The 22,756-nt window shown below is 35.5% G+C and overlaps 1 protein-coding gene across 2 annotated transcripts in view; it reads left to right on the top strand.

The window, feature by feature from the left end:
• Nucleotides 1–22,756, top strand: part of LOC122805502 (putative methyltransferase DDB_G0268948) — a 113,640-nt gene that overhangs the window by 82,529 nt on the left and 8,355 nt on the right. For both annotated transcript variants that reach the window (XM_044075695.1, XM_044075694.1), the window contains one exon: nt 20,542–20,679. In XM_044075695.1, coding sequence (XP_043931630.1) covers nt 20,542–20,679 — 138 coding nt within the window. The remainder of the gene's footprint in view (nt 1–20,541; nt 20,680–22,756) is intronic.

Genomic DNA, 22,756 nt, shown 5'->3' on the forward strand with positions numbered 1-22,756 from the left:
GATTATCTCTTTACACCTTGATGATATTCATTTTACAGTTAGCTGGGATAAATGAAAGGCTTTCCTGGCAATAGTTGTTACATGACAGTCAAAAGAGAAGCTATCAATCCAAGTGCCTACACTAGGTTCCTAACTACATTTTTGTTTTGTAAAGGTCTATCATCTAGACAGTATGTTGAGAAGAGGCCTTGTCTACCAAAAGTGATGATACTTCACTTTTTAGTATTGGCACTAAATGTGTTCACAAGGATATAGGCAATGTCATTTGGTTCACAATAAGAGGCCGTCAGCAATATAGGCTATTGCTTTTTAGTTTTCTTTTTTTTCTCAATAATTTTTATTTACATTTTTTCATTTATATAAAACACAATCATTTCCATTCTTACAGCATGACCATCAGTGAGTGTTATACATTGTAGTCAATATAGTAACATGTAGGTCATAAAACACATCTATTTACACTATATGCAAAGATGCTTTCTCATTCTATTTCATTGTTATAGAAACAGCACATACAATAAGGATTTCAAGTCCATAGTTTGACTGTGTGATCATGTGTATATTTTTAGGTTCCTTTGTACCTTGTTACTATGTAGTATGCATGATGTTTTATGCTAATATGATGTTAAAGGTTTGTTCCCAAATTTCTCGGGCTTTCATATTTTTGTTTCTTTTATCCATTACTATTTTATGGGCTAAAATAGGTTTTATAGCTATTGTTTTGAATCTCCCCCAAGATATATTTGTAGGGTCTAACCATCTGAGATCTATGTATAGCTTAATTAGTAAGAAAATTATTATAAGTATATTCGCTTGTTTTCCTGATATGTTATATCCTGCGAATATGTAGAAGGGTGATTTCCCATGTTAGTGTTGATGTTTGGTATCATAGTTTTTGCAGTTGTATCTTGAAGGAATTCCAGATTTTGTACACACATTTGCAACTCCAAAATATATGCATTAGGTCTGCTACCTGGTCCTTGCAGTGTGGACAGTATGGTAATTTGCATGCAGTGAATTTGTGGAGTATTGTGGGTGTGAAATATGCATTATTATTTATCATGAGCTGCGTGTATGACAGTGTTTTAAGGGGTATCATTTTCAGTGTTAGATTGATTGCATGACTTATTTGTTGGTCGTCTATGGATGGTTTGAATTTTCTCCAATAGTTAGAGAAAAGTAGGTCCTTCTGAAATTTGATTTCCCCTCTCATTTTATATGAGTTAGATATTGTTTTCCTTGTTGTAAGAATAGTCTTCCGAAGCAGAGTACAGTTTTCCATGCACTATTAAGTAAAGTAAAGTTTTGGAGGTAGCTGGAACACAGCTCGTTGATTTGTCTTAGAATTATTATATATGATTTGGGTAGATTTAGGTTATTGCTCATTTCTTGGGTTGTACAGTTAAGGTATGGGTAGATATATTTGATTATTTTGTCCTTTAATCGAGGAAGAGCGTCAAGGTCAAGCATCTTTTTATTTATTTTTAGATTTGGATTTTTATGGAGGGATTGTAGTGTTACCATAGCTTGCCCAAGGTTTAAGGAATGAAAGAGTTTTTGTGTTATAATTATAGAATATATTAAGAGATCTGTAATGTTATAAGTTTGTAAATCTTTTTTGTTTAAAAAGGGAAGCACTTTGGGATTGATGCCTAGTGCTTTAATGTACCTATAGAATATTGTCACCCAAGGAGGTGACCAAGTTTTCATTGTTGGGTTATGTTCTGCTATTCTCAATATTCTGTTAGTGTCGATAATAGAGTAATAAGCTTTAAAATCTGGTAGGTTCACACCCCCTTTGCTCTTGGGAAGTGTTAGTTTCTGATACGAGATTCCGTTTTTTTGGGTTCACATATGAATTTGCTAGGAAGGTATGAATTTGTTTGAAAAATGTATTCTGTATAGTTATCTGAGATGTCATGACTATATATGTTAGTCTAGGTAAAATGCTCATTTTGATTATTGATACTTTGGCCAGAAATGGTAGCTTAAGGTTATTCCACCTTTTACAGTCTTGCATTATGCTTTGCCACTTAAACGTTATGTTATGCTGGTAGAATTCCTTGTTGCTCTGGAAGATAGTAATTCCCAGATATTTAGTTTCTTCTTTAATTTTTATTGTATCTATTAGTAGCATTAATGAGAAGTTTGGGTGGCCTTAATGGGAAGATACTAGTTTTACTGAGGTTTAATTTGTAGTTAGACATGATCGAAAATTGTTCAATTGCAGTTATTATTTTGGTTATGTCTGAGTTTGGTGTAGTGAAGTATATGTTCAGATCATCTGTGAAGGCGGTGAGATATACTTTGAAGTTGTGTATTGAGGGGGGATTATGTTATGTGTTTTGTTTAATAAAAAGAAACAGTGGTTCTAGGTATAGGTTGAATAGAATGGCCGATAGCGGACATCCTTGTCTTGTTCTGTTTTTTATCATAATTCTATTTGACCATGAATTATTTATATATAGGGATGTGTATGGATTACTACAGAGAATTTGGATGATCTGAATGAAATTGATAGGTATGTCAAAATAAGGTAATCTTTGAAGTAAAAATTCTAGGTTAACCCTGTCAAATGCCTTGTGGGCATCTACTACCATTGCATAGATATTAATATTCCTCTGATTTGCAAAATATATTAATGCATCCAATGTTAGAGTGTTGTCACTGGTCTGTCTTTGTGGTGAGAACTCAGATTGCTCTGGAGAAATGATTTTCTCTATCAGGTTTTTTAATCTATTTGCGAGTACTGAGGTCAGAATCTTTGTATCTAATTTAAAAGGGAGATGGGTCCATAACTATCTGGGTTTTTGGGGTCTGCATGTTCTTTTAGTGTGAAAATAGTTTTGGAGGCATTGAAGTGAATATCAATTATGTTGTTATTTATTATATAGTTCAGTACATAGTATAGTAGTTTAGCAATTAGGGGGGGTGAAAGTTTTATAAAATTCTGACGTAAGTCCATCCGGTCCTGGGGCCTTATGTGACTTTAAATGTTTAATTGTTGTGTTTATCTCATTGATGGAAATAGGTTCCGTTAGTTGTTTTTGTTGATCTAAATCTAGTTTAGGGAATTTTAGTTTTTGAAGAAAATGCTCTCTATCTTCCTTAGAGGTTTGTAATGTTTGTTCTCCATAGATTTGAGAGTATATTTGTTCAAATACTTTGATAATTTCTTCATTTCTTGTGTAGTTTTTGTCCTTGTAATTTATTTCTGATATATTTGAGGTGGTTTTATGTTGAGAGATGATTCTGGCCAAGACTCTAGATGGTATTTGGGCTTCCTCTGTGTAATTAACTAGCATTCTTACCTCATAAAATGAGAGATTTCTGGTTTCTAACATATAGAGGTCTCTGTAGTTTTAGAAGATTAACTTCAATTTGGCTGTTAGGGTTATTTAGTAGTTACCTTTCCAGGTGTTCTATTCTCCCTTTCAATGTATCCTCCTCTTTTAGTTGTATTTTTTTATAATATGCTGCTTTTTTGATGAATGCTTCTCTGATTTATGATTTGGCTGCAGCCCATTCTATGTCTATTGGGACTTGGGATCTGGAGATATTTGCAATGGATGCCTTTAATATTTCTTCATCTTCTTTTATTACATCTGTTTTGATGAGCAGGTTAGGCTTCAATGACCAGTTATGACGTCTATTAGCTAAGAACAGTTTTTTGTCCCAGTTGATAAACAATGTGACTTTGGAATGATCCGAGAAAAATTTAGTTTGTATAACTGTTGTTGGATCCATGTTAATGAGTATGTCTGAGATTAAAAAGAAGTCTATTCTTGACCACATTTTGTGACATTGCTGGTAGAATGTGAATTTCCTAGACTTATTCTCATTATTCCCGTATTTAAAAGGGTCATATAGTTTAAAATCTTGTTTAAGGTCATTTAGAGCTATTGTGGCTTGTTTATTACGTGTTTAAATCGGGTTAGATTTGTCTTTTTCTGGGTTTTGATATGCGTTCCAGTCAACCCCAATTATTAGGTAGTGATCTTTAAGTTGGTTTACAATTGGGTAAAGTGACATAAAAAAGTGATGTTGGTTACTACAGGGTGCATATATATTAAGAACCGTTGTAGGTTTTGGTAATCTTGGGTAGGTAAATGTTATGTAACACCATCTTCCCTCTTTGTCCACCTTAGTCTCAAGTATCTTGTCTTGGAATTGATTTTTAATTATTATAGCAACACCAGCACTGTTTGTTTTATCCCCTGTTGCTATAATTTGTCTTATCCATTTTTTCCCTCAATTTCTGTCCATTGTTCTGTAGTTAAGTGTGTTTCTTATTATAAGATTGGCTTTGGTTTTCAGGGTAAGATTCAAAAATATTTTTTTTTTTCTTTATTTTGGAGTCCTTTAACATTCCACGTCTCTATTTCCCACATTTATTTGTTACGTATGTTTGTTTATACATGACTTGTATGTTAGTTTGGTTTTATGGACTTTGTATGTGATGTTGATATGTGTTTTTAGAAAGCATCTAACTATTCCCATCCCTTCCCTGTGCCTACCCACTGTACCCCTGGACCAGGAATAAAAGGGGGAATAAAGTGAGAAATTAATGTAAAGGTATAAAGGTAGAGCCAATAAGACCTCAGTTTCTACAAAACACCCTACTAATAATAGCAACATTCCTGGTGCCTCGACGAACAACGCCAATGGTTGGGAGTATCGTGATTTTGGTAATTGGTTTCGTAACCCAGATTTAGATTTTACAGGCTTGAATGAGGCGAAGAGTGCTACGCTTACTCTTAAGAACCAAATCTTTCACTTTGAGAAAATCTGTACCAAATACATAGTTTTACAATTGGACAATTTACTTCTAACTAAATCCATAGCCCTCGAACAAGTACCTAAGGGGCTCAGGGTATGGAAACATCTCATGGGTATCAAATCGGACTCGCCTGCCTACCAGGAACTTACTGCCCTATTCAACAAAACAGGTATGGAGATTATGGACATAATAATACGGAATAATCTGGTTAAAATATCAAAAGTACAGGATGAGATCACACAACTTAATAATAGTATTACGAGTGACGTGGTGTTTGCTCAGTATAAGCACAGTTACACCAAAGTCCTTAAGGATGTGGATAGTTTTGTTAAAAAGAATATAGGGTTAAACAAAAGAAGTTGGCTAGAGATATTGAAGACTACAAGGAGAACTGTGCGTATCCGATTGGTGCTAAGCCGAAATCAGTTGACAACCGTAGGAATGTGAATTTAGAACAAGGTGACAGTAATGAACATGATTGTGATTATAATATTGATGTAGGGGAACAAGATTTTTTGGACCAACCCCTCGAACTGAGGAGGTCAGAGAGACTTCTGAACAAGAAGAATCAAGGGGGTTGGACCTTTCAGCAAAATGCTCAATACAGTGCATGTGGAAGAGGGTGGAGGGGGGTTGGAATTAACTAACAGTAGTAATACCCTGATATTTTTCCCAGTTTTGGGATGGACAACACAGTTGATGAAAATGACAGTGAAAATCAAATAGGTTCCAATGGAATTTTGGAACTACAAGAAATGTTTGTTGATGTTTTTGGTCTCAATAATGCCAATGACCATATGGAGTGTAATATTGTTAGAAAGAAAGATTTTACTATTTTTAACTATACGGATTTGAATATCAGTGATGTGCATTTTGACTTATTAAGTCAGGGTACAAGTTTTGTACCAAGTTTCCAGCCAGATATTGCTGACATGCTTATCAATTTAAAGATGTATATGAGACAATTAAATTTAAGAATGTATTTTATTCTGAATGGCCAAAGTACTGGTTGTGAGAACAGACAACCACAAATAAAGAGAAAAAGTACTTTTGTTCCCCCACCACACCCAGTGATTATGGCCCTAGAGAGATGTGTTGAGAGAGAATATAGGCAAATAATAGGACAAAACAGACATTTGCCTGACAACCTCACCCCTGAAGAAAGAAAAATAGTGATGGATTTTATGAACAATAAAAGTTATAGGTTCATGAAACCTGACAAGAGGGGAGGGGTTGTAATTATGACTAGCATGGATTACAGCTGTAGGATGAAAGACATCTTAAATGATAATGAGACATACTATAGAGCTTCCAGAAGTGAGTTGAATAGGGCCTACCTGAACATTGACTTACACCTTCAGGACGCATTGTATCAAGGGGCAATTGACGAAGATGAATTAGATTTTTTTGTCAGTAAAATATCCTCACTTACCTGTTATTTTCGGGATGCCTAAGGTTCACAAAAATATGCTTTGGCCACCATTTCAACCAATTGTGGTGGCAGCTGGTTCAAAGACTGAACCCCTGGCCTTCTTTGTAGACAAGTGGTCAAGGGCAGCAGTTGAGGAAGCTGAACATATTGTCAAAGACTCGTGGCATTGTCTAGAATGTCTCAGAATGGTTCAGAAAGATACATGTTTTGTATTTTTAACAGTGGACATTATCAATTTGTTCACTGTTATACCCCATGAGAAGGGCTTAAATATGTCTCTTAGGAAGTAAGAGGATAGATAAAACAAAAATAATGTACTATGTAAATTCATGGAGATTGTCCTAAAAAATAACTTCCTAAGTTTTGAGGGAGAAATCTTTCAACAAAGAATGGGTGTTGCGATGGGTGCTAGGTGTGCCACAGTATTTGCAAATCTTGTACTATTAGCCTGGGGAAATTCTTTTGCCTTTCCATCTAAATACATGGAGAACATTTTGCTGTACAACCATTTTTTGGATGATATACTCATCTTATGGGAAGGTGATGACACCAAAACAGGTGAGTTTATTGACTACCTAAATGGTACAACTGTGTTTTTTAGATTTACACACAACTACCATAAAGATGAAATTCATTTTCTGGATATTAATTTGGCAAAATCACCCCAAGGTTTGTAATGTTTTCAGGAAAGATACTTTTTCCAATTCACTGTTACACTTTAATAGTTGCCACCCATTCCATCAAAGAAAGGGCATCATTAAAGTCAAATGGTGAGGTTATCTCATCTGGTAAGTGACAATATAGTTTTTAAACAAGAAATGCTTAAATTGATAGGTATGTTCCTTGACAGGCGATACCCTTTAAAGCTGCTGTTAAAGATTAGAAAAGAAATTACAGTAGGTAGGGAGACGGTATTTTGTCCGATTTTAACTAATGGAAACATTACCAACTTGAAGGAAGGGGACAAAAAAAGCTATGGGGATGCACTAGGGTTGAAATATAGCTTGTTAGCTCCCCTTTTTATTTCATCCCTAAACTTTGGTTGGGACATTTGTTTAAATCAAGAGACGAAAGCTATTGTGGGGAATAAGCCCAAAATTATTTACAGTAGGGGTAAAAATATCAAGAACTTGCTAGAGGCAAATGTAGACGGAAATACGTTTAAAACATCTATGATGTCAAAATGCGGTTGCTGTAGATTGTGCCGCTATATAAATGATGGCCCTTATGTATTTATTAAGGACTACAAAGTTTCTATAGCATGTTCGGGGAAAACAATTGCAATAGTACTATGTTAGTTTATGTCGCCACGTGTACAACCTGCGATGCATTTTATGTAGGAAAGACCACTCGCAGGCTGTGTGACCGAACTTCTGAACACATCAGAAGTTTTAAGAACAAGGACAAACATAATGCACTCTATTTACACAGCAACAAATGTATGAATTTTTAAAAAAACTGTTTGTTTTTTGTAGTGGATAGAGTGCCAAGCAGGGAGAGAGGGGGTGATGTCAAGACAGAGGTAGAGATGAGAGAACTTACGTGGCAAGTAAGGCTTAATGTCTTAAAGTTGCCAGGATTAAATGAAAGTACCTCCTTAATGCCTGTTTTAAAACATAGGGATAATGTGATTTAAGACATTCTTTTTTCCCTGTGGGTTGTCTTTATTTTGTTTTGCTATTCTATTGTATATGGAAATTTACTATCAAAATGAAAAGCCAGTTTGTATTTTTGGAGAAAGCACTTAGCTATTTGGCATTATAAATAAATCAACAAGTGTTTTGTCTGACCTTTGTGGTCCGGTGCTTTTATTTTATTTCATTCCTTAGTCCAGTGTTCCCTGTGGACCAGTTGTGTATTTTGATGCCCAGAAATAATACAGAGTAAAAGAATGTGGGAGAAAAAGTAAGCAGACGCAGGAATACTGTTATGACTTAAATTGCAAGTGACTACCATATTTACTAGCCAAAGTCAGGGTAAGAATTCAAAACCTATTAAATAGTCCAAAGCCTGAAGTTAAAGAAGTTGGTCAGCCAATCAGATGAACCTAGGTCTTATGCTATTCATTGAAAGAAGTCGGTCAGCCAATCAGATGAACCTAGGTCTTATGCTATTCATTGAAAGAAGTCGGTCAGCCAGTCAGATGAACCTAGGTCTTATGCTATTCATTGAGAGAAATTGGTCAGCCAATCACTTGAACCTAGGTCTTATGCTATTCATTGAGAAGATGGAAAACTGTAAGAAGGGCACAAGCATTTCTATAAGGACACATACACTGAAGTCAAGAGAAGATGATCTATGAGAATTGTCACAGCCGATCCTATCACAGGAAACAGACTTTGTGAGTACTGTGAAAATCCAGGGAGAACCTGCTTTTGTTGTATCTTCACTTAAAATCAGAACTATTCCAAAAGGAAACTGAGCTGTCTATACTGAATAAATCTGTTTAAATGCTCCTGATTTGGCAAGCCAAAAAGGAGACCAGCAAGAGATATAGACAGTTCAAAAGCTAATCATGACACCATTGGCTGAAAATTTCACTTAACTGATGTCAACAGAAAAGTATCATTTTGTTATAGGTAATGCCATGCTTTGTATAAAATGTACATATAGTTTAAATTACAACTTATATTTTATATAAATAAGGCTGGAGTACTGAGTATATATATATATATATATATATATATATATATATATATATATATATATATATTTACATTCACTAATACCTAGAAAAATAATCTATCTGTCATGAGGTGCGCATCTTTATAAAAGCAGCCAGACTGAAGGCCTTATGGAGGCTAGAAAAGAGTCTCCATAATATCTGTGTTGTTTACTGGAGCACCCTCAGAAACATCAAAATATTACATTGTAGTATATATATGCATTTTCTCATTTAAGATGTTTCACTGATCCTTTTATCTGAAAAAAAGATCTTTTTTTAAGAAAAGCAATGAACAGAGCAAGTCCTAGGTAATCTTTAGCGCAACCAAACTGTGTATTGCCTTTAAGCAAGTGATCATCAATTAACTGCCTAGCTGGTTCAATCCTACATATGTATATCTATTTGTATGTCTGTATCTATATCTAGATCTATAGCTGCATCTGTCTATACCTATAGCGATCAGTATCTGTATGTACATACATAAATATATATATATATATATATATATATATATATATATATATATATATACACACACACACACACACACACACACACACACACACACACACACACACACACACACACACACACACACACTGGATATAAAAAGTTTACACACCCCTGTTAAAATGCCAGGTTTTTGTGATATAAAAAAAATGGCACCACAATAAATCATTTTAAAACTTTTCCCACATTTAATGTAACCTGTAACCTGTACAATTCAATTGAAAAACAAACAAATATATTAGGGGAAAAATATAAAAAATAAAAAACTTACAATACACTGGTTGCATAAGTGTGCATACCCTTAAACTAATGCTTTGTTGTGTGTGCACACACCCTTAAACTAATACTTTGTTGAAGCACCTTTTGATTTAATTTTAGCATTCAGTCTTCTTGGGTAGAAGCCTATTAGCGTGGCACATCTTGACTTGGCAATATTTGCCCACTCTTCCTTGCAAAAGTGTTCTAAATCTGTTACATTGGGAGGGCATCTTTTGTGCACAGCTCTCTTCAGGTCACCCCATAGATTTTCTATTGGATTTAGGTCTGGGCTCTGGCTGAGCCATTCCAAAACTTTAATTTTCTTCTGCTGAAGCCATTCTTTTGTTGATTTGGATGTATGCTTGGGGTCATTGTGTGTTGAAAGGTGAAATTCCTCTTCATCTTCAGCTTTCTAGCAGATGCCTGAAGCTTTTGGGCCAAAAGTGACTGGTATTTGGAACTGCTCGTAATTCCCTCCTCCTTGACTAAAGCCCCCGGCTCCAGTTGAAGAAAAGCAACCCCAAAGCATGATACTGCCACCACCATGCTTCACTGTGGGGGTGGTGTTCTTTTGGTGATGCGAAGTGTTGTTTTTGTGCCAAATTCTTTTGTAATTGTGGCCAAAAAGTTCAACTTTGGTCTCATCAGACCGTAACACATTTTCCCGCATGCTTTTGGGAGACTTGATGTATTGTTTTGCAAATTTTAGCTGGGCCTGGATGTTTTTCTGTGTAAGAAAAGGCTTCCATCTTGCAACACTACCCCATAGTCCAGACATATGGAGAATATGGGACATTGTTGTCACATGTAGTACACAACCAGTACTTGCCAGAAATTCCTGCAGCTCTTTCAGTGTTGCTGTAGGTCTCTTGGCAGCCTCACTGACCAGTTTTCGTCTTGTCTTTTCATCAATTTTGGAGGGACGTCCAGTTCTTTACAATGTCACTGTTGTCCCATATTTTCTCCACTTTTTGATGACTGTCTTCACTGTGTTCCATGGTATATTCAATGCTGTGGTTATTTTTGTACCCTTCTCCTGACTGATACCTTTCAACAATGAGATCCCTTTGATGCTTTTAAGCTCTCTGTGAAACATGGCTTTTGCTCTAGCAAGCAACTGAGTAAATGTCAGGAAAATTCTACTAGGACAGCTGAACTTTATTTGGGGTTAATCCAAGTCTCTTTAATTGATGGCAGGTGTGTACCCAAGAAGACCGAATGCTGTAATTAAATCAAAAGGTGCTTCAACAAAGTATTAGTTTAAGGGTGTGCGCAGACAACAAAGTATTAGTTTAAGGATGTGCACACTTATGCAACCAGCATATTGTACATTTTTTATTTTTTATATTTCTCCCTACCAGATTTGTTTGTTTTTCAATTGAATTGTACAGGTTATAGGTCACATTATTAAAGGTTGGAAAAGTTTTGAAATTATTTATTGTGGTCTCATTTTTTATATCACAAAAACCTGGCATTTTAACAGGGATGTATAAACTTTTTCTATTCACTGTATGTGTATATATATATATATATATATATATATATATATATATATATATATATATATATATATATACATACAGAAAATACAAATTAGCATTACAACTATCTTTCCAACTGTCTGCTTTGGTTGAGGAGAGAGGAGCTTTGAGCTCTTTTCAAGTTCCCTTTTCCCACATCTTGTGCAGTTTTTATACCTACTTCTCTTAGTATATTCTTTACGATGGACTCTTCCTTGCCAGTTTCTAAAGGTTCTTCTTTTATTACTCTGACTGCTGGAACTCTTTGGTAAGACTTTCTTTTCCTTTTGGTGTATACACCAGCTTCTTTTATTATGTAACTACTGGAACCATTTGTTTAACCCTTTCCCCCAGGGTCAGATCTGAGCTGTTTTGCTGTCCTGTAGTCCTATACCTTTTCCTTCACTGTAGCTTTGTATATCTGGTTCAGCTCCCCCCCCCCCAACTATTCCAGTGTTCTTTGAACTGGGGGAAACTATTGTGCAGTTATCACATCATGTGTTAAGCTAGGCACTGGAGCTATGAGATTTATTTGTAGCACTTTTCCTAAAGGGGTTTATATTTCTGTTTGTGTTGTAGGGTATTCCCTTTCATCCCTATGTACACATTGCTTACATATTCTGCTTTGCTAGCTGTTTTATGTTTACAAACATGTTGTGCTCTAATAGTATCATACTTTTTGAGTCAAACAAACTTTGCATTTCTTTTCCTCCTAACACAATATTACATTTAACAAGTTTTGAAAAATGCACAGTCACAAAAAGCAGATTCTATACTCCTAATATGTGAAAATTCAGCATTATTGCATTCCCTTTGGCATGCCTTTAGGTTAGACTTGTTGGCTATAATTTGGTTTGGTATGTGTAATACTGTTATTCATTGATTAGTACTTGAATATATGTCATTTTCCAGAACACTAAAAGCAAAAAAACTTGGATGGTAACATTTTGTTGTTTCCAGACAAAGAGACATGCTTACGTGCATGTGCATGTTTATTTTAGCCCTTAAAGCATGGACGTCTGAATTATGGTTTGTGATCTGATTTAGCAGATATCCTATTAAAACAAGTAGTTGATTAGAAGACGTAGGCCTACTCTGGAATACCTACTTTCTTAAATTGCTAGAGAGATGTCCTTTTAAATGTATTAACAGCCACAATTTCTGGCATTTTTATTTACATTTTATACGAGGTTCTAGCCACAGTTTTAGAACATTATTTATTTATTTACACTTTGATGACAGAGCTAGTTCAACTAGTCCAACAAAGTCTTTTTCAGGGAAACCCAAAGTGGTGTTCAAACTGGAGTAGAGGAAATTTGGCCAGGGCACTGGGGCAGTTTCACTACATCTCCACTCCCTGTAAGGGCTGCTCTGGAATACTGCATGACTCTCAGTGCAAATTAAAACCACTCAGAAATTAAATTTGGCTCCCAGCAGCAGCTTCTACTTTGACCTTCCTGAAAGTATACCATCACCTATAGCCTCTGTCTATTACTAGACAGTCATTTGCAATTGCCAGTGCTTGAGTTGTCCAACAGAAGAACTTGGTTTTCTCTGTGCAGATTAAACCAGACAGATATGAGGATCATCTCCCCTCAGTAGCTTCTACCTGGCCCTCCTGAAAATCTGCCCTCATCTTTAATTTTTCTGTATTACTAGATAGTAGCAGTCCTGAATGAGATGCTGAGTAGGTAAGCCTAAAGAGGATACTGTCCTATTGTTGAATTGGATGCATGTAAATATATTGCACTCAGACTTTTCAAACATTGATAGAATAAAGCTTATAGCGTTTATCTACTTGTTTAGAAAGCCATCCCTGAGCAGGATGCTTATCACAGGAGAAGAGGAGACCAATACTTCTGAGGCTATTTATGTTCCACTGCGCAGAAAAGCAAACAGTGCAAGGAGTAGCAAGGCTAAATTATGTTCTTTACAAAGGAAGCTCTGCTTATGGAATACTAAGATAAAAGCATTCAGTCTGAGGTTTTGACTTTATTTCTTACTTCCTCTGTGCTTTCACTCTCTCATTTTTTACTATTGTTTGGCTCTAGGATGGACCAGCACAGGGTATCTGACTTTGTGTTGAAATATCCTTCATTTTAGATGATGTGGTCACATTGCAGTCATTGTGGGTTGGTCCTGTTCTTTTGGGCCATGTTGTTCATGGCTTCACATCACACTTCAGACTACACCATTCCCATCCACTTCATATAATTAGCTTTTAAGTAAATAATTACTCCCAGTTCCTCCTTACACTACAACAGATTTTTGTCTCAGTCTCATTACATCCTCCTTGTCCAGTTACCATATCTCCTCATACAAAACTAAGTTATATATTTCCTGTTTTACCCTGGCAACCCCTCACATTTTCTTTCACTTATATCACCCACCCTCAGCCTTTCATACCAGATCCTTACAGTTCCTTCCTAATACCAGTGAACTCTTATATTATTTCATTCTATTCCTTAAAATCACAGTATTAGTATCAGTATCCCTGTCTTTACCACACTAAAAATATCTCAGTCTAAGCTTTGGCAATGAAAGGGCTAACAGGAATTTTTTTCCTTCCTATTTAACCAGATGTGGAGGTGGCTGAGCTGACCAATGTCTTTTCTTTTTCTGCAGTTCCAGTATCTGTTATACTCTACAACTTTATTACTCCCAATATTGGTCTTAGCAAAACTGAAAAAAAAGTTTCTTCCAATCTAAATTGGTGAAATCTGGTTTAACTGGCCTATTTCATTTTCTTGCGCTCTGATGCTAGTTACTGCTACAGTGCACTACTAACTTTGGTTGTAGCTAAGCTTAAAATCTTTCCATCTTATATATTATTATTACATACCAACATCTCCCCTACTCATCTTCAGCATTCTGTTCCAGTAATAGTAATACTCCTTCATCTAAACTTAACTGGGTTACTTCCATTAGTCCAGACTATAATATGTCCTCACACAAGTATGCCCACCAGTTACAGTAAGTTTTCAGTGATAAGTTTCTTAGTCATCCTTGCACTGGTCCTTTATCTGGCTGATAACACTACTAATAGATACACAAAACAATATGTCAGTACATCTTAATATATGGGATGCTCTTAGAAAAATTCAGTTTTGGATGTGGCAAAAAGGGGAATGAGGAACCTCACAATCTCTTAGTGAAAGAAATCTGGACAAAGCCTAAAATAATGAGTCAGAAAATAGGGACATGTTAAAAATATTGGTCTTATAAAGTTAGAAAGTTGCTAGAATAATAGGATTTGTGTTCACATGCATTTTCTGAAGAATATGAAGTCTGAAACTCAAATGCATGTCAATATTTAGTGACTTAGATCCTCAGTGATTTGCCACAAAATTTTTGAAGAACAGACCAAAAATATTGAGCAAAAATCTAGACACTTGAGAGGTATGTGAAGACATGTCTGTTTATGTATTGTGATTATATACTTTGTTTTTAATATTTTTTAAAATGTTTCCTTTCTTCTGTGTTGTAAACAAGATTATTTTACATATTTCTTTCTTGTGTAATAAGTTTAGCTGAGTGCATTTCTACAGTTAACTCCTACTGATGCCTCTAGGCATAAAATATTGCTTGTTCATATTTGCATTAATAATTCCAAAAGCATGCCACATACAAGGTATCAGAATACTTCATCTTAAAGCATACATGATCGCAAACACAATTGTGTTGGTATTTGACCTCTGTCTAATGCAGATAAAGAGATAATGAGTATTATTTGTATACTGTTTATTTTTCTTGTAATAATTTTCATATTTCTCTAAATATCTCAACATTCAGACAACACAGACAGAACTGCATAGCCTCATATGAAAGCTCACAGCTGTATGAATAAAATCCTGCTGGCAGTATCTGTCTTGCTTGAATAGTTATTGAAGTATCATAAGCTGCTTATACAACATTACAAAATTAATATTCACTGAATTTATTTTGGCTTATAAAATCCAGTTTAAAACACAGAAGTGAATAAATGCCACCAATATAAGGACGGATTTATCCTGAATAGTTTGCCATTTACAGTTTTCTAGTAACACGTACAGTTCCAGAAATATGCATATTTGTTAAAACTGTAAAGTGATACCTTCATTTTTTTAAAGGCTCAAGTCACACCCACTGGGAGTTAGAGGAACTCACCGAAGAAAGAGCTTTACTGGAGGGAATGAGTTAATAAAAACATTTATTATTCTCAATGATATCATTCAGCTGCTTTTGCCACTCTGTATAGACTCCTCTCTCAAGCTAGGAATCAGGAATCTGCCCTTAGCACAGGTAGTGGCCCTGATATGCCTACTAAAGGTAGATGGTTACCATTAACTTCATCCCTTTGACTGTATTTCACCCACTTCTTGTTAAAGGGCATTCTCACCCACACTAAAACAGAGTGTTTCCCTCATGTAGCCAGTCACTCAGCAATTACTTTGCTGGACTTGGACAGTCACTGTAAGGGCAGTAACTGAACTGTTTGCCAGCAAGCTTAACTGCCTGAGATGCTTTGTGTTAAATAAATCATTTTAATTTTTATTTATCTTAATGTATTAGCAATTTCTGGGACTGGCAGCATACAGGCATATCATATTTTCATGGGAAATTAGATTTCTGAACCATCATCCAAAGAAATAACTCTGAAAGTACTGGTAAACTGAAAGCCACTAAAGTGCTGAACAGTATTGCTGCATTTTAACTGGAAATTTAAACCTGTGAAGAATACAGTGAGATGGCTTATTTGCTTACTGGTGATAATATTGAAATGTAAGAAAATAGGTAAACTTTATTACGTGTTATTGAAGCCCAAATATATTGTTTATCAAGTAATATACTTAATCCAGAAAAGTCAAGCAATAAAACATTTCATAAACTGATTGCTTTGCTAAAAAAAACTATGTCATCCAAAGTGAAGCACAACACTGTGGTGTTTCAAGTTTAGTTTTTGCAACACAAAAGTTGTGGAATCTCTTAATGAGTAAGTTGTAGAAAAGAAAAAAAGTTAGCTAAGGACTGTAATTATTTCTTTGTGAAAATGATTCATTTCATTCTGGTCTGTGGAATAAATAATGATAGCTTTCAAAGAAAGTTGTCTCCAAAAGAATAACTTTTGAAAAACCATTTGAAATACTTCATGCATGGAAAGCAAAATCATAGAAATGTGACAGATGTGACAGATTAACATCACCATGTCATAAAAATTTCCAGTAAAAGTAGACATGCAGAGCTATGATATAAAAGGCATATTAGTTTAATAATAACAATTTTCAAAAGGAGCAGAGCACAGTTAAAGCAGCATGAATGCAAATTTAAAAATGAGAAATGTCAAATGCAAACTTGTGGGACACACTGGGAAACTTTGCTAAAAGAAAAAATACACTTTTGTTCAAAATAGCACATTGCTAAAAGTGAGATAAGGCCAGATTTGAAAGGTTGTTAGTAAACTGCTTAACCTTTACATCGTTGCCTTCCATACACAGATGAAACTCAGCTCATCTCCTTTTCATGCATAGCTTATCTGACAATCAGACTGCAAGTGGTTTAAACCTTTTTAAATGATATAAGAATGGCATTTGGCCTTCGCAAATGTGCAAAAGCAGCAGTTATTGCAGAAAAAATAAAGCTTCAAGAAAAATATCAACCTGGTGAGAAATGTAATATAAAAGAAGGGAACAAGAGTGAGTGTGCAAGTATCTGGGAATAGATGAAGGGTCAACAATACAGTCTGAGCAAATGTGAACAATGTTTAGTAAAGAACATTTTAGAAGGTTAAAGGTCATACTAAAAATACTTTGCTGTCTAGGACTAAAGTTCAAATGATAAATCAGCTTACCTTTCCTGCTCTTTCTTAAGAGTTTGGGTGTGGTTGATTGTCCCCAAAAGTGTTGGATTAATTGGATAGCAGAATTAGAAAACTGCTTCATGCCCATCAAATGGCACACAAATACACACCACACATACACACACACACACACACACACACATATATATATATATATATATATATATATATATATATATATATGTATGTGTGTGTGTGTGTGTGTGTATATATACACGTACACACACACATATCTATGTATGTGTATATATACATATATACATGTACAGATACATAATACACACACACACGCATACACACACACACACACACACACACATATATGTGTGTGCATGTGTGTCTGTGTAAGTATACATATATGAAATAAGGAGATACTGTCAGCACTGCTAGCTGGAATTTTGTAAATAATTGTCATTTGTAAATATCAAACTAATTTATACAAGATGCTGTTGTTGCAAATCTGTTAGAACTGTATGTCATATTAGATGCTTGTGCTACAAATATATTAGAATTGTATATAATCTGTATATCAAACTGCTTTGTACAGATGTTTGTGTTGATAAAAACATTTGTGCTTAAAATGTATCCACAGTGTGCCCTTCTAGAAGAGAACAGAAATGTACATGCACTATTGTAACTGTTTAAATGTATATGCTAACAGAGGAAACTGGATAGTTAATCTCTGTCCAGCAAACTTTAGAAAATATTTGAAATTAAATTACTTTATAGGCTAGGCCATAAAGAGGCTATCTGCCAGGATGCAATGCAGCTAGAGACACAAAGTCTATGCTAGGAAGCTTTCTATATTGTCTTTAGAGTAAACTAATTGCTATTCTGAAAGCATGAAGGAATGCAATTATTTTATGACTTCCAGCATCTGCCAAAAATCTGAGCAAAAGCCCTTGTATGAGTATTTTTACAGGTAGATGCTAATTACTGCTAGCTTCAGCAGTTGGGGTTTTGCCGGAGACCTAGAAGTCAGATGACCAGAAATTATGTAATTTTGCAAGCTATCCCAGCAGTAATATTTTAGATATTATTTTGAGAAGTTTCTTAGTGTGACAGAACATTCTGCATTCTGTCTATGACCTGACAACAACAAGAAGAACCATTCACCACATCTGCCTTGCTCTATAGTACGTAAATTTCTAGGAAACAATATAATTCTCTTAGATTCGGTCAGGAATATGGTGAAGCTTAGCTTAGATGCTTTTTTTTATTTGTGTGAGCCTGTACTGCAATGCTATTTTAAATATTTCATGTAGCCTTGAATGCTGTCACTGCAAATATATATTTAGTATTGTCTTGTTCTTTTATTATTTATTATTAAATATATTTAAACCTTTCATTGTGGCTGATCTGTGTAGAAATATTTAAGCTTTGACAGTGCTTGCATATTTATTTGGTGACACTGTGTGGGCCACTCCTAACAACATTACTCTTGGTCAAACTACCATTTGTATTAATATTAATATCACACAATCATTTTATTTTTTATTTAATTTTGCATTTGTTGACTGAGCTAGTCCAACTGGATATATGTCCATTTTCAGTAGAGGCCCGGGGAGATAAGCTCCATTAAAAATAAATAAAATAAAAAATAAAATTGGACACCCTTTTGTTAAGGGCCCTAAAATTAGCTGATAAGGAGTGACTGGTGGCAGTGGTAACTACCTCATAGTCTGAGCAGAAGGGGACAAACAGCAACCTCTGCATTAATAATAGTTCTATTTGATGTGGAATTATTCAGAGGAATTTTACATTTACAGAGACTGTGGATATTGGCAGCATATGTTTTCATGTGGTTAATATTTCTTATGCTGTCTTAAACTCTCTTCTGTTTTACCTGTGCTACACATGGTGGGGTATTATGGTATGACGCTAGTGATTTTTATACAATTTCATGTAGTTCATCCAAAGCCACCAATAAAGTACATGTAATTTATTTATTCATAGCAATAAGGGGTATAGATAGTCAATAAAGTGACTATAATTGGTGGTGGGTGTAGGCTAATCAATGGATGAAAGTGCCATATGCTCTTACACACACATACACGTGCAAATATAAACAAGCCCATCATAAGTTTCAGCTTCAAACCTCTGACACCCTTATTCCAGGCAGGCATGTGTCTGTCACAGATTGACTGCTTTTTTAGAATTGTATACATCACCATGCCCACAGCTTCTGTAACCAAATGCATAGGGGGAAAATAATGTCCATGTTTGCAGGGCACCTAGGGACAGCAGACAGTATGGTAGGCATCAGCAGCAGGGCACTTGTTCTCAACTACAGTAATACAAAATGCCCGAGCTTCAGATGTATGAAGGAAATTAAAAGTGTACATTGTTCCAAAAAAGATTTATGTATGTATGTTATATTACTGTGTACAGAATTAAAGCCTTTTAATACTTTTAATGTTATCATTTTAGGATATGTGAGATATCTTTAATTCCATATTTAGGATATATATGATACAAAATGGCAGCTGTACTGGGGGGGGGGGGGCATCAGCCCAAGAATCGGGTATAGAAAATGGAAGATCCTTCTTTTTTGCTGCTGTGCTAACAGTGTTCAAATTACCGTGCTCAATAACCTGAGGCGCATACACCAGTCCTGCAGTGTTGTGGAATTTCTCCATATTCCTATACTCTGTGTGGAAAGCCTGAATGTTTAGACACATGCTCAAGCATTCAGATAAGGACTTGATCCACTCCTGCCATATCTCCTGCAGACCTGTATAACTCTTCTTCCCAGGATGCAGACTGTCATGACTATTTTCATTTACAGGATGTGAGTCAGACCTGTTGATTTATGGTCCTGCTTGAGGGCTAGCCATACGTTGTGCAGTGTTGCTCTCTCCACTTGCTGCCCTTCTCCAGTGTGTTGGTATGTTTGCTGTAAAGCCATATTTTTTGGCTTGATGTGTCTACTTCAGTGCAGCTTAGCTACATATTCTGCATTTCCTAATCTATGCTGCCTATACTCCCATCAGTCCAGACTGATGGAACATGAAAATATGTTGCACACTGTACATCACAATATTTCTTCTCTCAGCATGTCTGCCCATACTTTAATATTATATATATATATATATATATATATATATATATATATATATATATATATATATATACACACACACACACACACACATATATATATATATATATATATATATATATATATATATATATATATATATATATATATATATATATATATATATATATATATATATATATGTGTGTGTGTGTGTGTGTGTGTGTGTGTGTGTGTATAAATGCTGGCCTGAAAAGAAGATTAGGCTGAATGGTATTCATAGTCACATGCACCCACTGGATACTTTAGCCTGCTACAGAACTCACCGAATAAGGGAACATGTTAAAACTGAAAAAAAGGCAGTAAATAAAAGATGACATAACCTGTACAAGAGAAAGAGCAGTATTGTTTAGTTAAGCTCACATTGTTTCAATTTTACTTAGAGCGTGACATCAGTAGTGCAACATGACTGCTAACTGTATTTATCTGTTTTCTCTTAGGATCACTAATATTTTGGTAAAACAATCAATGTCTGTCGCAAATGTTGTAGGACTTATTTCCACTGTTTCTGCATACCAATACGTCAAGGAAAAAGACCCAGACACAGCATTAAGCTTAATACAGAGAACAGAACAAAGGTAACCACTCTAAATCAGTAAATACAATTATCTACTTGCCCAGGAAGCACACTGTAAAGAATTTGCATGCTAATGTAGTGAATAAGAGTGACTGACCACTATGAATTACTATTCCACCTTCACATTATCTACAGCAAACAATTTGTTATCAGTCATTATTTTCCTCAACCTAAATATGGGATTTACATTGTATACTTCCTCTTCAAAACCTGAATATGGCAAAGTGAACCTTGTGACTTTGTCCATGTGTTAGCCCTAAAAAGTCCATAAAGTAAAAACTCTTGAACAGAGCACAAGTGACACTGTACATTACGTCTAAGTGCATGTTCTTTTAAGGTTACATTGTGAGAAGGCACTATTTATCAAATATGTAATTGGACCTATTATGAAATCAGTGTTTAACAGTCTATAAATTATTTAGTAAACACATTCTTTATAGACAATAAAATCCAGACTATACCAGAAAGACGTATGACCCAGAGTGGTACAAATGAGAGACTTCTGAAATCATTGTATGTGAAGTGTTCCTCTGAAATCATTGTATGTGAAGTGTTCCTCTGAAATCATTGTATGTGAAGTGTTCCTCTGAAATCATTGTATGTGAAGTGTTCCTCTGAAATCATTGTATGTGAAGTGCTCCTCTGAAATCATTGTATGTGAAGTGTTCCTCTGAAATCATTGTATGTGAAGTGTTCCTCTGAAATCATTGTATGTGAAGTGTTCCTCTGAAATCATTGTATGTGAAGTGTTCCTCTGAAATCATTGTATGTGAAGTGTTCCTCTGAAATCATTGTATGTGAAGTGTTCCTCTGAAATCATTGTATGTGAAGTGTTCCTCTGAAATCATTGTATGTGAAGTGTTCCTCTGAAATCATTGTATGTAAAGTGTTCCTCGTTACCTTTATTTCATTGATGGCTGGCTCTGACCACATTTAGCTGACAATAATAAGTTATAAATGGAGGATCCTTCTTTTTTGCTGCTGTGCTAACAGTGTTCAAATTACTGTGCTCAATAACCTGAGGTGCATACACCAGTCCTGCAGTGTTGTGGAATTCCTCCATATTCCCATACTCTGTGTGGAAAGCCTGAATGTTTAGGCACATGCTCAAGCATTCATATAAGGACTCGATCCACTCCTGCCGTATCTCCTGCAGACCTGTAGAACTCTTCTTCGCAGGATGCAGACTGTCATGACTATTTTCATTTACAGGATGTGAGCCAGACCTGCTGCTTTATGGTCCTGCTTGAGGTCTATACATATGTTGTTCAGTGTTGATGGTGTTCTGCCCATCAAGCAAGCAGGGACATTATGGGTCATTCCTGTTTCCTAATGTGAAATAATACATTTAAATGAGTTAATTCAGTTTGAGTTTGCATATGTCCTGGTGCAGGTTTTGCAACAGTGTTGATTTTGACAATTAAAATGATGCAAGGCCAGGTCAGCCTTAAAAGATCAGATGAAAAGTTTCACTGTTTCATAGTTTAGTAGTTTGAGTATACTGCATACAGGCCACAAACTATCAAATTACAGACTCCAAATTCCAAGAATAAATTACAGTCCCAAACCAAGAGTCTAACTCATTATTAAAAACAACCTACAGAGGCAGCCTGCACTAGGACCTAAAATGACAGAAGATATAAATATTTCTCTCTCAGTGGTATCCTCTAGATGATGTATTGGTCTCTAGACTATCAATATTCAATAACAGGTGGTTTTCGGCATATGTTAGTTTGAGATGTGAGAAGAAGATTGCGTGTGTGGTGTTCCCAGACTAACTTGCTTTGTGAAAGGGTCTCTTTCAAGTTGTATAGTAGTTGACACCACTCACAGACTGAATGACTTGTGTCATGTAAGAGTTCATTGTGTATGAGCCTTTAGCAATTACTATACTGTCTAAGAATATCAGGTACTATGTCACAACAAGAGGTTCTCCCATTTGATTCGCAGCTAGTGTGCAGGGAGTGCCTTCTGTGTGGAGTCTGCATGTCCTCACCGCAGGTCGAGTGGCATTACGAAAGACATGCATGAATGGGCGGGCCTTCGTTGAAGGTTGGGCGTCGAGCTGGCAACTTGTC

Source organism: Protopterus annectens, chromosome 6.part1 (assembly GCF_019279795.1).
Source record: "Protopterus annectens isolate FY-2018-M chromosome 6.part1, PAN1.0, whole genome shotgun sequence".
Taxonomy (NCBI): domain Eukaryota; kingdom Metazoa; phylum Chordata; order Ceratodontiformes; family Protopteridae; genus Protopterus; species Protopterus annectens.